The 13,830-nt window shown below is 38.7% G+C and overlaps 1 protein-coding gene across 4 annotated transcripts in view; it reads left to right on the plus strand.

The window, feature by feature from the left end:
- Positions 1-13,830, plus strand: part of CNTN6 (contactin 6) — a 230,578-nt gene that overhangs the window by 68,188 nt on the left and 148,560 nt on the right. For all 4 annotated transcript variants that reach the window (XM_049863033.1, XM_049863034.1, XM_049863036.1 and 1 more), the window contains exon 2: positions 983-1,078. In XM_049863033.1, coding sequence (XP_049718990.1) covers positions 983-1,078 — 96 coding nt within the window. The remainder of the gene's footprint in view (positions 1-982; positions 1,079-13,830) is intronic.

Raw genomic sequence — 13,830 nt, forward strand, 5'->3', positions numbered from 1 at the left:
ACTTTGTTTCATTTACACTTCTATTACTATAGAAGATTAGAGAATGAATGCTGGCAGACAGGTAGGAGTCTCCACTCCAGAACACCATAAAAATTAGTAAATTAAATATTTTTAATTGTTGTCTAACCAGTCTTCTTACTAGATAGTAAGCCCTATAAGGGAAGAGTACATGCCTGTTTTAGTTACCGATATGTCTTCTGCCCTCAGTAACCTTCCTATATTTTAGTAGGTGTTCAATACACACTTACTGAATGAATGAGTAAATGGATTTTACAAGTTAAGAAACTGAGGCTCAGAGAAGTTAAATAATTTGTCCATTCCCTGAGTTTGGGTGATCATTTTCCAGTAATATTTAAGCATTTATACATAAGGTTGATGTCTTAACAAAATAGCTAGTAAACTCTCAATTCTGAATTTCTGTGATTCTTTCATGTTGTAAGAAATCAGAAAATTCCAGATAAGATTATAAAATTGCTATGTGAAGAAGTAGATCAAGATGAAGTAGGAAATATTCCTTCAATCTCATTAGTTCAGTCACATAGAACTCCTCTCCTCACACCATTCCAATCTAAACTTTCTTGGACTCCATGCATACAACAAATTGCAACCACTAATTGAAGATGTTAATTTGCTCTGTTTGTAACTTTTTTTTTTAATTACACCGTCTCTGAGCCAGGCTTCAAAAATTTTCTGCCAGACTACAAGCTGCCTAGAAGAATAAAAATACACAGATAGTGAGTAATGCCAACAAATATCTTTATTATATACTCTGTTTAATTATATAAAAAGAAAGAAAACAAGGTTTTGAGCAATGACAATCAGTGCAGATAAATAGATCTTCAACTAAATTGGGTCATTTTATGAGTATCCATTACACTTAATAACGAAAGTAAGTCCAAGTTTCTTCTTTTAAAGGTTTCCTTTCCAAAATTATTAATTCTAAACCTTCTTTTTTTTTTTTTCTTCCCCCATCCCTCCCAAGATATTGAAGAATTTGAAACTAAAACAAGAAGCACAGTGTCTGTCCGAGAAGGTCAAGGTGTGGTGCTTCTCTGTGGTCCACCGCCACACGTTGGAGGTATGGTGGGATAATTTTGGTCACACTATTAATGATGTTGGAAACCCTGGTGGCATAGTGGTTAAGTGCTACAGCTGCTGACCAAAAGATCAGTAGTTTGAATCTACCAAGCGCTCCTTTAGAAACTCTATGGGGCAGTTCTACTCTGTCCTATAGGGTCACTATGAGTCAGAATCGACTCAACAGCAAGGGGTTTGGTTTTGGTATTTTATTAACGATGTCACTCAGAGACCATAATGTATTGAATTGTGTACCCCAAAAAGATATGTTGAAGACACAGTACCTGTAAAGATGATCTTGTTTGTAAATAGGGTCTTTGAAAATATTATCAGTTAAATTACTGTGAGTTCAAACTGGAATAAGGTGGGTCCTAATTCAACATGAGTGGTGTCCTTGTAAAAGACGAGAGAAGTAAAGAAGTAGACAGAGAAAGGTGGGCCATATAAAGGTGCATTTATAAACGAAGGAGTGCCTGAGACTATCAGAAGCTAGGAGAGACAAGAAAGGATCTTTCCCTAGCAACTTAGGAGGAAGTATGACAATTGTAAGGCAATAAAGTCCTGTTGTTTAAGGCCACCTACTTTGTTATAGAAGCCTTAGAAAACTAATACAGAGACTCAAGTGGACATATCTAGTCTTGGAGCCAGTGGTAAACTTTCATCAAAGCACAGGGTCTGTGAAAGCTTATCAAGTTCATCCTAATAATAAATAATAGTCAAGTTCATCCTACCACATTCAAATAGTGCTACATCCAAATATTTCATTTCAAAATATTTATTCAAGCAATCAATGAACAAATATTTCCTTGAGGAGGTGCAGCCTGGCTATACACACAGTGTGGGCAATGGAGCTTTATCGAGGAGCTGACCCCCACTGGAATATGGTGTCGTGCCATACAGGCTACATAACAAAGGGCAATTTATTTAATCCCTTTCAGGCTCAGTTTCCTTATCTGTAAAACTGATACACTAATTAATATCTGTATGATAATGCTGTTGTAAATGGTAAATGAGCCAAAGAATATAAATTGATTAATATAATGTCTAGTACTTTTTACAAGTAAGAAACTGAAGATTGTTATTTTATTTGTATTATTGGGCTCTGTGGAAAGCTAAATGTCATTACCCTTTTTGAAAACCCTACAGTAACTACCGAAAGAGAAGGAGAATTACCCCATTAATTGGAAGCAAATTCCAGGTCAGAATATCTATTAGCAGTGGTGAAAATCAAGCAATAAATGCCAACTTCTACTTTGGAAGAATCTGGATTGGCCAGTGAAGTAGCCTGTTGTCCGGGACATAAATGATCTGATTCTTTCCTTCATGGGGCTGCATTTTCTTAAATTCTGGATGATTTGATAAAATCAGGTCATGCTTCTCATGCAACAGTCAACCTCCAAGTTCATTCTTGAAGGCAGCAGTATAATAATATTCATGGATTCATTTCAACTCACTAATGCCTAGAATATCAATGCTTATGCGTTCCATTTAATTTTTGTCATTTCCAATTTTTCTAGATTCATACTTCATACTATCCATTTTCTGATTATTAATGGATGTTTGCAGCTGTTTCTTCTCATTTTGAATCATGCCACATCAACAAATGAAGGTCCCAAAGGCTTGACTCCATCCACATCATTAAGGTCGACTCTACCTTGAGGAGGCAGCTCTTCCCCAGTCGTATTTTGAGTGCCTTCCAATCTGAGGTGCTCATCTTCTGCCACTATATCAGACAACGTTTTGCTGCTATTCATAAGGTTTTCACTGGCTAATTCTTTTCAGAAGTAGACTGTCAGGTCCTTCTTCCCAGCCTGTCTTAGCATGGAAGCTCAGCTGAAACCTGTCTGCCATGGGTGACCCTGCTGGTATTTGAATACCGGTGGCATAGCTTCCAGCATCACAGTAACACACAATCCTCCACACTACAACAAACTGACAGACTCCTGGGGGTGATAGAAACAATGCCAGTGATCGCATGATTGAATTTTGCAAGACACATGGACCTCTCCAGATGGAATATATAGGAATCAAATCGACTACATCTGTGGAGAGAGATGATGGAAAAGCTCGATATCATCAGTCAGAGCAAGGCCAGGCGCAACTGTGGAACAGACCATCAATTGTTCATATCCAAGTTCAAGTTGAAACTGGAGAAAATCAGAACAAGTCCACAAGTGCCAAAGTACAACTTTGAGTACATCCTACCTGAATTTTGAGCCCATCCCAAAAATAGATTTGACACATTGAAAACTAATGACCAAAGGCTAGATGTTGTGCATAGGGTCACTATGAGCCTGAACTGACTCGAGGGCACCTAACACTAACAACAACAACAAATGTATAGTCTAACTTAATAATGGGAGTGATACCATATCATATACACAAACTCTGCCCACACCCTGATAGAAAGGATTATACAGGGCATAAAAATGACTTGGGGGCAGTGTCTGACCTCCTCTAACTTCACAAGGGAAAAGGAGAATCACAACCAACAGCCCAAGCTGATTCCTAAGAGGCGGAGGTTAGAGGTGCCTTCTGTCTCTGCCATCTTTACCAGTTCTGGCACCAACTGTCCCTCCCATGGCAATTTCTACTTCTTTGTTGGATTTGATAATTCATTGCAATGGCTACACAGAACTCGCAGACAATATTCACAATTATGGGGTTTATTAGGGAAGTAACAGTTACAATTCAGGCTCAGAAACACTCAGGATACAGTTCTTCCATCAGCTATGCTTGCAGGCAAACCTCTCCCTGGCCCTTAGCCTCTGCCCAAAGCCACTCAGCTTTCTCTCTCTCCATGGGTCAGGAAGCCCACCACGCTGACTCCTGCTGCCACGTGTCTGTTGCCAGGTCTCTGCCACCACTTCTTACCGGCTTCAGGGTTACAGCTTGCTTTCTATCTCCTGGGTCCAGCAGCTTCTCAGCGCAGGGATCCTGGGTCCAAAAGACATGCTGGCTCCTGGCTGTTCTTCCTTGGTGATGGGGAGTTCCTCTCTTTCCCGCCACTGGGGTGGCTCATTTCAAACCCAGCAGGATGGCAAAACTGACCAATCCATTTTTAAAAAACAAACGAACCCATTGCCATTGACTAGATTCCAATTTATAGCAACCATATAGGACGGAGTAGAACTGCTCCCTAGGGTTTCCAAGGAGTGGCTGGTGGATTCAAACTGCTGACCTTTTGGTTAGCAGATAAGCTCTTAACCACTACACCACCAAGGCTTTCCCTTTGTTGGGCCAGAATTACCCTATCATACACTTTTGCCCAGTCACTAGAGTGGGATTACAAGACCATAGCTAGAAAGGCCACACAAAAGTAATCAATCACACCACAAAGGCATGGGTCATTGGAGTTCATCTTAGAATTCTGCCTACCACAATATGCTTTCCAAAATTGTTTTTTTCTTCCACTATTTTAAATTTCTCTAAAGTCTCCGTATTTTCTTGCACACATGGCAGTAACAGGGAGATTCCCTAGAAGTATGTAAATGGAATGGATGTGGTTAGCAGGACATGTTGGAACAAATGTTGGCATGGCCAAATTATTTTCATGTCTTATGCGTGTAAAGCAGAGACTTCTTGTAAATATTAGTACAGTTGGTAGTAAAAAAAAAAAAAAAAACCTACAGACACCATAGCGATAGAAGTCATAAAGACTAAAATTCTTATACGATTTTTGGAGAGTTTGGTGGTATTGTCAGTGGCATATCTGGGGTGCTGCACTAGTGTCACTGAGCAGTTTCTATTAACTTGGTAAGGCTCAACATCCTTCCTGAAGCACAGCAATGTGTTTTTCATAGATATGCCACTGGCCATACCATGCTCAGTGGTGCCATGTACCCAGGGCCACCTGTGCAATACCTGCCATGCCCTAGTTACACCTCTGCCTATTGTGTTTTTCTCTGTATCAAGTCAGTGGCAATTGGTCTCACAAGTAGTTCAGTATCAAGAGTTGAATCATATTAAACTTGATTTTATCAGAAAATCCTAAGTCTTTATGTTTTCTCTCTGTCTAATGTATTTGTAGAAATACTAGCAAAACAGCTCTTAATGAAGTAGGGCTATCAAATACATTTCAGAATATTTTACAAAGAAAATATATCAACTAGGCTAGCTTTTATCAATTTTCCCAGCAAAGAATGGTTCCCAGTGCACAATTAAAAACCAAAAGAAAAAGTTTCGATGGATTTCCCATATAAATGATTGGTCACAACTCAGAGAAATAGAGTAATCAGCATGAACTAAACAGAAAAAAAAACAAAAAACTAAAGAGCTGTTATATGTTGGTCCTTTTATTTTTGATAGACAAAAGGAGTCGATCCAAGAGAAAGCTTTGTTGTAGATGCTTCGTACTCAACTTTTAATTTTTATGGTAACTGCAAATGCAGAGGCCTCTTGGAAACTGCGCTGCTCCTCTTGGAAAGAGGAGGGTTTATTCCAGGAAAGAAAACCCAAAACTGATTGCCATCAAATGAGCTTCAACTCATGGTGACCCCGTGTGTGTCAGAGTAGAACTATGCTCCATAGCGTTTTCAATGGCTGATCTTTTGGAAATAGATCACCAGGCCTTTCTTCCAAGGCACCTCTGGGTGGACTCGACCCTGTAGCCTTTCATGAGTGGTCAAGTGGATTAACGATTTGTACCACCTAGGGATTCCAGGGATAAGCCACCCACAGTGAAAAGCCAATGTGGAAGCAAAACAGGAACCATTCTCTATACTCTGAGACAATGAGTATATTCACTCCTTTATTCCTATTTCTAATCAGACCCCATAATTGTGACTGGATCTGTGTTTTCACACTCCACCTTTAGTGCTAGATGTAGCCCTTGACCCTATCTTCTCAAAAAATTCAATTCTAAAATGTTTCAGAAAAATGTTAAGGTTGACTGGAAATTTTGGGGGGAGATCAAGTAGAGGGGTACAATGCATATGTGATCGCAAAACCTCATTGACACTCCCCATTAGACATATTTTTCCTTTCTGGTAAACCATCTTATTGGTAGTTATTTGGTTTGCCTGTGCTGTCATAGCAGAATTACCACGAGTGAGTGGCTATAAAGAACATAAATTTATTTTTTCACAGTTCTGATAGCTAAAAGTCCAAATCAGGGTCTTGGTTGTGTCAATTCCTTCTGTGGTCCTCTTTCCTAGTTTCTGGTATCTGACAGCAATCCTTGGTGTTCCCTTGCTTGTACATGGGGCCTCACATGTCATCTGTATGGGTCTGTGTGTCTATTTTGCTCATAAGTAATTGGTTGTAGGACCAGACCTATACTGGTATGACTTCGTTAAGATACAAAAGAAAACCTTATTTCCAAACACTCGCACATCCACAGGTACAGGGGCCAGGACTGCAATGCACATTTTGGGGGGACATAATTCAATCCATAAGAATGGTCTATGACTTCCCTCATTTCCCAAACAATCTCTAACCAATCCTTCCATTATCTATTGAAGTTCTCCTCAGTTTACAGACCAGTCTCAGAAAAATGCAGTTCTGCTGGTTAGCTCCTTGGTGCTCAGCAGAACCAAAATTTGATAGTCAGCTAAATAGAAACATTTTATTTCTCCTATTATGTCCCTGGGGTTTTCCAAGTTCATTCCTTACACGCAGGTTCGTGTGACAAAGGGGGAAATACACATCTTATTTTGCTCACTCATTTGGGTGTGGGTGTCAGGGGTCACTGAACCTTGAAGTCAACACCAAATCTTAAGCAGAGAAGTCTCTACACTACCGATTCTCACTCACCTCAAAGGTAAGCTTTTGTTAAGAGCCACAGTCACTTGTAGTAAATAGTCTGCACATGTCACTTATAGCAGGATTAAGAGCAGAATTTCCTCTAAAATTTGAAATAAACCTAAAAATCTTCAAGCCAATGTTACAGGATGAACATGAAAATACGCAGTGAATAGATTTCCATGGGTATGGTGAGCTACGGCTCACTTGAAATTTTATTTAAAAATGATAAGATAAAGAAATAATGCATGTTGTCTAATGCCTGTCACCTTCACTGTGAAATAATAGTTTCACCATACCCAAAGTAAAACATACACCCTTTTGCTTTATTATCTGAATATAGAACTCTCAATTCAGGGCTCATAAAAATCACAGGTTTAAGATGTGTTTTAAAGGAAATGTTCCTTTCTCACCTCAGACCTAACTTTTAAGTCAGATAGAACAATTAAATTTATGCCAGTAGTTTGGAGCATCTGTGTCTGTAGCAGAAAGATAGCACTGATTTCTGAGCCCAGCATTTGTATTTGCGTCAATAAAGATATTGACAATTCCCTTAAAATGAAAATCATTCCCAGCAAAGACTCAGAATTGTGTTATAGTGAGAAAAAGTGCTAAATTTTCCTATTCCTTTCCTCCCCTAAGCAATATGCTTAGTCTCCACCCACAAGATGCCAATGGTCCCCAGCCTCAGTTATGAGAACCAAAAATGTCTCCAGATATCTCCAAATGTCCCCAGGAAAGAAACTTGTCTGAGTCTGAGAACCATTGGTATAGTCCATCTCTTCCATGTGCTGTATTAAGCACACCTATGGAGGAGAGGAATTGGGAAGGAAAAGGGAAATCTAGTCCTTGGATATTTACAGCCCATGATGTTATCTGTATTCCTTGGAATTTGAGGTTTCCCAGTTGTTCGACTCAGAAGCTGGCCATGATTTCATTCCTTCCCCAGCTAGAATTTGTCAGTGCACCATCATTCCTACAGTCCTTTGTAACTCAGCAATAATAGGAACTAAGGGAGTCTTTACTTAGTGGTTTGTAGACCACAAAGACAAGCATCTCCATGATTCCAAACTAGAGGTGTGTAAATCAGAAGAAATCTAATAAAATCCAGGTGGTCAAATAATAATTGTAGAACAAATGGGAACTCAAATAGAAATGGACTGTAAACATGTTGGGACAATTTTCTGGTTATATCATAAACTTGGTCGACACCAATAGAAATGGCTTCAGCTCAGAAAAAGGAATTCTTGTTCTTGAATTAGGTCTTTGCCATTGAGCTAGCATAACCATGACTTACCACCCAAGAGTCAGTACCATTTAACCCTGGAGCATTTCACAAGGTTTTCAGTAAAGGACATTTGTTCTGGAATACTCCAAAGGGGGGATTTATCCTCTAAATCCGAGCACAGTGCTTCAAATTTTTTATTCTGCTCATTTATTTTCTACCTAAACAAACATACTACCAGTTTTTAGATCCATTCTACAAAGCCAATAGAAGTTCTCAGTGTCAGTGTTTATCATTATTGGTCTCTTGCACATAAGATACTTCCCCCCCTAATAAAAATTACATCCCATATAATGGGTATAAATGCATGTATCTTTGTGTTTGTATTTTAAATATTACAGTACAAGACATAGGACTGTAAAAGATGTCAGAACATAATCATGCTCTGGAGAAAATAGAATTTGTTGTATGCTTGAGAGAGCAGCAGATACAGTTTTCAATTGCTTACTGCAGATCTGCCATTTCTAATAATAGAAAAATTGTAGAGGATGGTGTCAATGTGAAACTATAGAAACCGTTTCAGGAAGGACCAATTATTCAGCTCTAATGTTACTGCTGAATCATCATAGCGAAAATGCATCACAATCATTAATAAAAGATAAATGTCATAGATGGTGGAGAAAATATTTAAAAATTCAATGGTTTCAACATAAGTGGCTCATGAATTATACATTTAATTAAGAAAAGCCAAATGAGAAGATTTTTAAGCTTCTAATTTGTAAGGTTCTTTTTTTCTTTCCCCATTAAAAAATATACAAATTAAGTACTGCAGTGGCCCATGATGGAAGAAAATAGATTAAAACCCCCACTGCAGGCTGGCTGTCTGAGCAAATGGCAAGGGCAGGCCCATGGGAAGAAGGGAACAGGGAAGGATGAAAAATACAATGACAGGAGCTGCTCCTAGCTTAATGTCTTCACCAATTCACAGAGGGACACAAAAAGGCACTCTAGGCTCATCTCTGCTGGTAGAAATTTTCCTCCCTGCTTCTTTACCTGTAAAATGAGGAGACTGGGCTACACAATTTCTCAAATATCTTTCATGGCTGACATTCTATGAATGTATGAATGAATGATATCTTCTTCTCCAGGTTCCAACAAAACCATTCAAAGACAGAAATATAAGGCAGTCATCATTTGTCCAAAACAAGGGCATTTGTCCTCCAGGGGTGATTATGCATAGAGGAATTTTTACCATTTATAGCAGTGGTCCACCACTCATTTGTCAGTTTGCTGTACTGTGGTAGCTTGCGTGTTGCAGTGATGCTGGAAGCTATGCCACCAGTATTTGAAATACCAGCAGGGTCACCCATAGTGGACTGGTTTCAGTGGAGCTTCCAGAGTAAGACAGATTAGGAAGAAGGGCTTGGCAGTCTACTGAAGAAACTGGCCAGTAAAAACCTTATGAACAGCAATGAAACATTGTCTGAGATAGTGTCAGAACATGAACCCCTCAGGTTGGAAGGCACTCAAAATACAACTGAGGAGGAGCTGCCTCCTCAAAGTAGAGTCGATCTTTACAACATGAATGGAGTAAAACTTTCAGGACCTTCATTTGCTGATGTGGTACAACTCAAAATGAGAAGAAACAGCTGCAAATATACATTAATACATGGAACGTGGAATGTAAGAGGTGTGACTCTAGAAAAACTGGAAGCCATCAAAAATGAAATAAAATGCATGAAGATCTATATAGTAGGCGTTAGTGAGCTGAAATGGACTGGTACTGGCCATTTTGAATCAGACAATCATATGACCTACTGTACTAGTAATGACAAAGTGAAGAGGAATGGCATCCCATTCATCATCAAAAAGAACATTTCAAGATCTATCATGAAGTACAACATTGGCATATGCCTACAAAGAAGACGAGTTATTATGACTACTATTCAAACTTACACACCAACCATTGATACCAAAAATGAAGAAACTGAAGATTTTTACCAACTTCTGCTGCCTGAAATTGATCAAACATGTAATCAACATGCACTGATGATTATTGTTGGTTGGAATGTGGAAGTTGAACAATGAGTAAGGAAGACCAAAGCAGAATTAATGCCTTTGCATTATGGTGTTGGCAAAGAATATTGAATATACCACGAACTGCCAGAAGAATGAACAAACCCGTCTCAGAAGAAGTACAGCCAGAATGTTCCTTAGAAATGAGAATGGACAGAACTTGTCTCAGGTACTTTGGACATGTTATCAGGAGGGACCAGTCCCCAGAGAAGGACATCATTCTTGGCAAAGGAGAGTATCCTCAAAAAAGAGGGAGATCCTCAACATGATGAACTGACATAGTGGCTAAGTGGCTAAGTGACATAGTGCTGCTCAAATACAGCAATGAATGTGAGTTTGGCACAGGACCTGGTAGTGATTCGTTCTGTTGTACGCAGGGTTGCTATGGGCTGCAACTGAACCTCGGTGGCATCTAATGACAACATAGCAGTGGTTCTCAAAGTGTGGTTTTAAGCTCCCCAGCATAGACATAATCTGGAAACTTCTAGATGTGCAAGTTCTTGGGCTTTCCCCCAGACCTACCCGCCAGAAACTCTGAGACTGGAATCCAGCAATTTGTGTTTTAACAAGACCTTCAGGTCAATCTGCTGCTCACTGCAGTTTGAGAACCTCTGTTTTAGCCCTTTTTAGAGAGAAAAATGACTCCTTTCACATTTTACGTATGTATCCTATCCCCAGTTAATATTAGCTATAAGCACTTCGGAGCAATTTAATGTGACGACACTGGGTTTTTTTAATGTGACAGGTTAACATTTTATCCTACAAGATTCTGAGGAAACTGGGCACAGGGAGACAATGTTGACAGGAGATGAAATTGATGGTAAGGACCGATTGCTCTAGTACTTGGATAGGCAGTTAGTTTCGAAGGAATTCTGAAGGTGAAGAAGGAGAGGCAAGAAGGAGATTGACATAGAAAATATCAATTGTTTTAGATGAGTAGGAAGATTATATCACGGAAGGAGCAAAGGATTTGACATCTGACAGGTCTAGGTTGAAATCCTATCCTTTCCAGGCATTAACAATAAGTATTTGGGAAACTATGTTTATACTCCTGTGTTCAGTATCCACTTACATATAATAAGCATATTAGCTATAGCCAGTTAGCTTCACAAAATACTTGTTGGTTTGATGAATAGGATACGAAATGAAAGTGCTTTGTAAATTTATTTTTATGCTTTATGTAATCTTCCCTATTTCTGGGCCAGATTTCTTCCAGCAGCATCTAAATGTTCCACTCTTGAAGAAGGATACACCACATGTAGGGACAGATTAGAAAGTTTTAGCGGCTAAGGTAAAAATGAATTCACCAAGGGAGAGATAGAAATTACAGTCTCAGGTTCCAAGATTATAGGTGGAGAATATAAAAGATTTCTTGGGCACCTAGTTGCAACCTGTAGTTTCTGTTAAGTGAACAGGGTTACAATGAATTTCAGAGACCTAGAGCTCATTCTTCTCCCCACACAGGTGTTGGATACATATCCCTATGCTGAGATATAGTCCTGGGAATTTGCTCAAGATTGTCTCATTTCACAAAAGTCTCAAAAGATGAGGAGTCAATGACAACAGGGGAATCTGAACTACATTTTTTCCTCCTCTTTATAGTGAAGAAGAATTTACTATGTAGACGGCTCTCTAGTTTGAAACAAAACCCCTTTGAGCATCTCTTTGGCAGAGACAGAGCAACAAGGCTTAGAAGTGAGGCAGCAAAGGACATCAGTAAGAAGCTTAGAAGCAGCAGACCACAGGAAATGATGAAAGCCTCCAGTAGGGACTTGCACAAGAAAAAGAAGATTCAATACCTGAGAAGAGGACAAGAATGTCAAAGCATATTTTCAAAAATAAAAAGTGAATTGCATTTATGCATACTTGATCTAAAAACACAGACTCTAAGGGAACTGAAAAATTTTGAGGGTGTAGTAGTTCATTCATAGAAGCAGAGGTTCAACCTCCCATCTTTAACAAAACTAAAACTTTTTTGCAACATCTCAAGAAATGGTCATCTATTCTCTGCTTGATCAATTCTAATGATAGAGAGCTCACTGTCTCATAAATCTTCTGCTATAGCTTTAAAGTTTAGTCTATTCATCATATTAAGGGTCAAGCAGTATTCTGTAGTCTCCTACAATCACATGTCCTACTTTTGCCTTGTGGATTTTAATGGACAGGGTTTGATTTAACCGTTTAAGCACATGGCATGCCTTCAATGTGTGAAGATTGCTCTAACATTTTTCGAAAATCTTTTCCGGGGTCAAAATATAAGCTCTTATCCTTTTTTTTTTTTTTTTGACGTGTGTGTGTGTGTGACAGCTTCCAGTCTCTGGTATGTTTGGCTGTCTCTCAGTATGGTCATGATTCTTAATTCCCGTCTCATTAAGGTGTCCTCTAGACATAATATTTCAGTTGTGGATCAACTGCATGAGTCATTTGGAGGGTACAGAAAATACAGATTTCATGGTACTGCACTCAGATGTAATGATACCAAATGGCTAGTAGTACTGTTAAACCAGTTGCTGTCCAGTCAGTTCTGACTCATGGCAACTCCATGTGTTACAGAATGGAACTGCTCTTAGGGTTTCCTTATATTTTAAGTAGCTTTCTTAGTGATTCTTCTACGTATCCATGCTCTGAATAAGTTTGAACGGTTCAGAGTTTGAACTGTTCAGAATAAGAAAAAAGAAATTACTCATCTTGTATTTGACAAGTTGTAGTTCATTCTAGTGTTTAGCCTCCCTAACACTATTTCCATGCTGTTGTTTCTTTCTCCATTTACACAAGTAATGTATAGTAATTTAACATTCTAAATATGACAGAAACATATTATGTAGAGAATAAAAGTCTTGTATTTCTCTCCCTTGAGATAAACACTCCCATCACTTTGAGATAACCACTGTATGCACCCCCAGGATTTTAAACATAATAATTTGTATGAACATACACAAATATATACTTTGTAGTTGGATCATATTAGATATACTGATGTATATCATGCGACAATACATCTTGGATTTTTTTATCTACCTGGCACTACTTTTACAGATTAATGCCACTTTTTGCAATCTTACATTTCATGCATAAATGGCATTTTTGTTGTTGTTTGTTCTCATATGTTTCTCTCGTATCTTCTTTATTCCTGAGAACAACGTCAGAGTCCTGTCTCTATAGATGAATTTGTCTTAAGTTGCTATGCCCCTTGTATCTTATGGACATAATTTATGAATTTTCTGTCTGAGTTTAATTCTTTAGCTCCTCCTCACTATTAATGTTCTTTTTTTGTAGACTCACTCTTTTCTCTGTCCTCGATTTCTCGCTCTCCTCTCCTCCCTCCCACCTACCCTCTCTCCCTCTCTTTTTTTCAACTCTGGTATCCTCAGTGTTGTTAAGGATATATATAGATACAGATGTAGATATATAAATAGATACATACACACATATATGTATTTATTTACAGTTTGTGTATGTGTACGTGTGTGTATACAAGAAAGGGATAATAAAAGATGGCAACATTCTCCCTCTTCCACTTCTCTAAAAGTTTTCTAAATACATCAGAGTTAAGTTCAGAACAGCTGTCAATCTTTATTGCCCTCTCAACCTTTTGAAAATTTAAATTCAGCGAAGACTGTTTCAGGTAATATGCGGACGTCCAGCTGAGGAAGACTGCTAGGACAGACACAACAGGAAATTAGTCTCTTCTGTCTTGCTTCTGCACCAGT

The sequence above is a fragment of the Elephas maximus genome, chromosome 20 (genome assembly GCF_024166365.1).
Source record: "Elephas maximus indicus isolate mEleMax1 chromosome 20, mEleMax1 primary haplotype, whole genome shotgun sequence".
NCBI lineage: Eukaryota > Metazoa > Chordata > Mammalia > Proboscidea > Elephantidae > Elephas > Elephas maximus.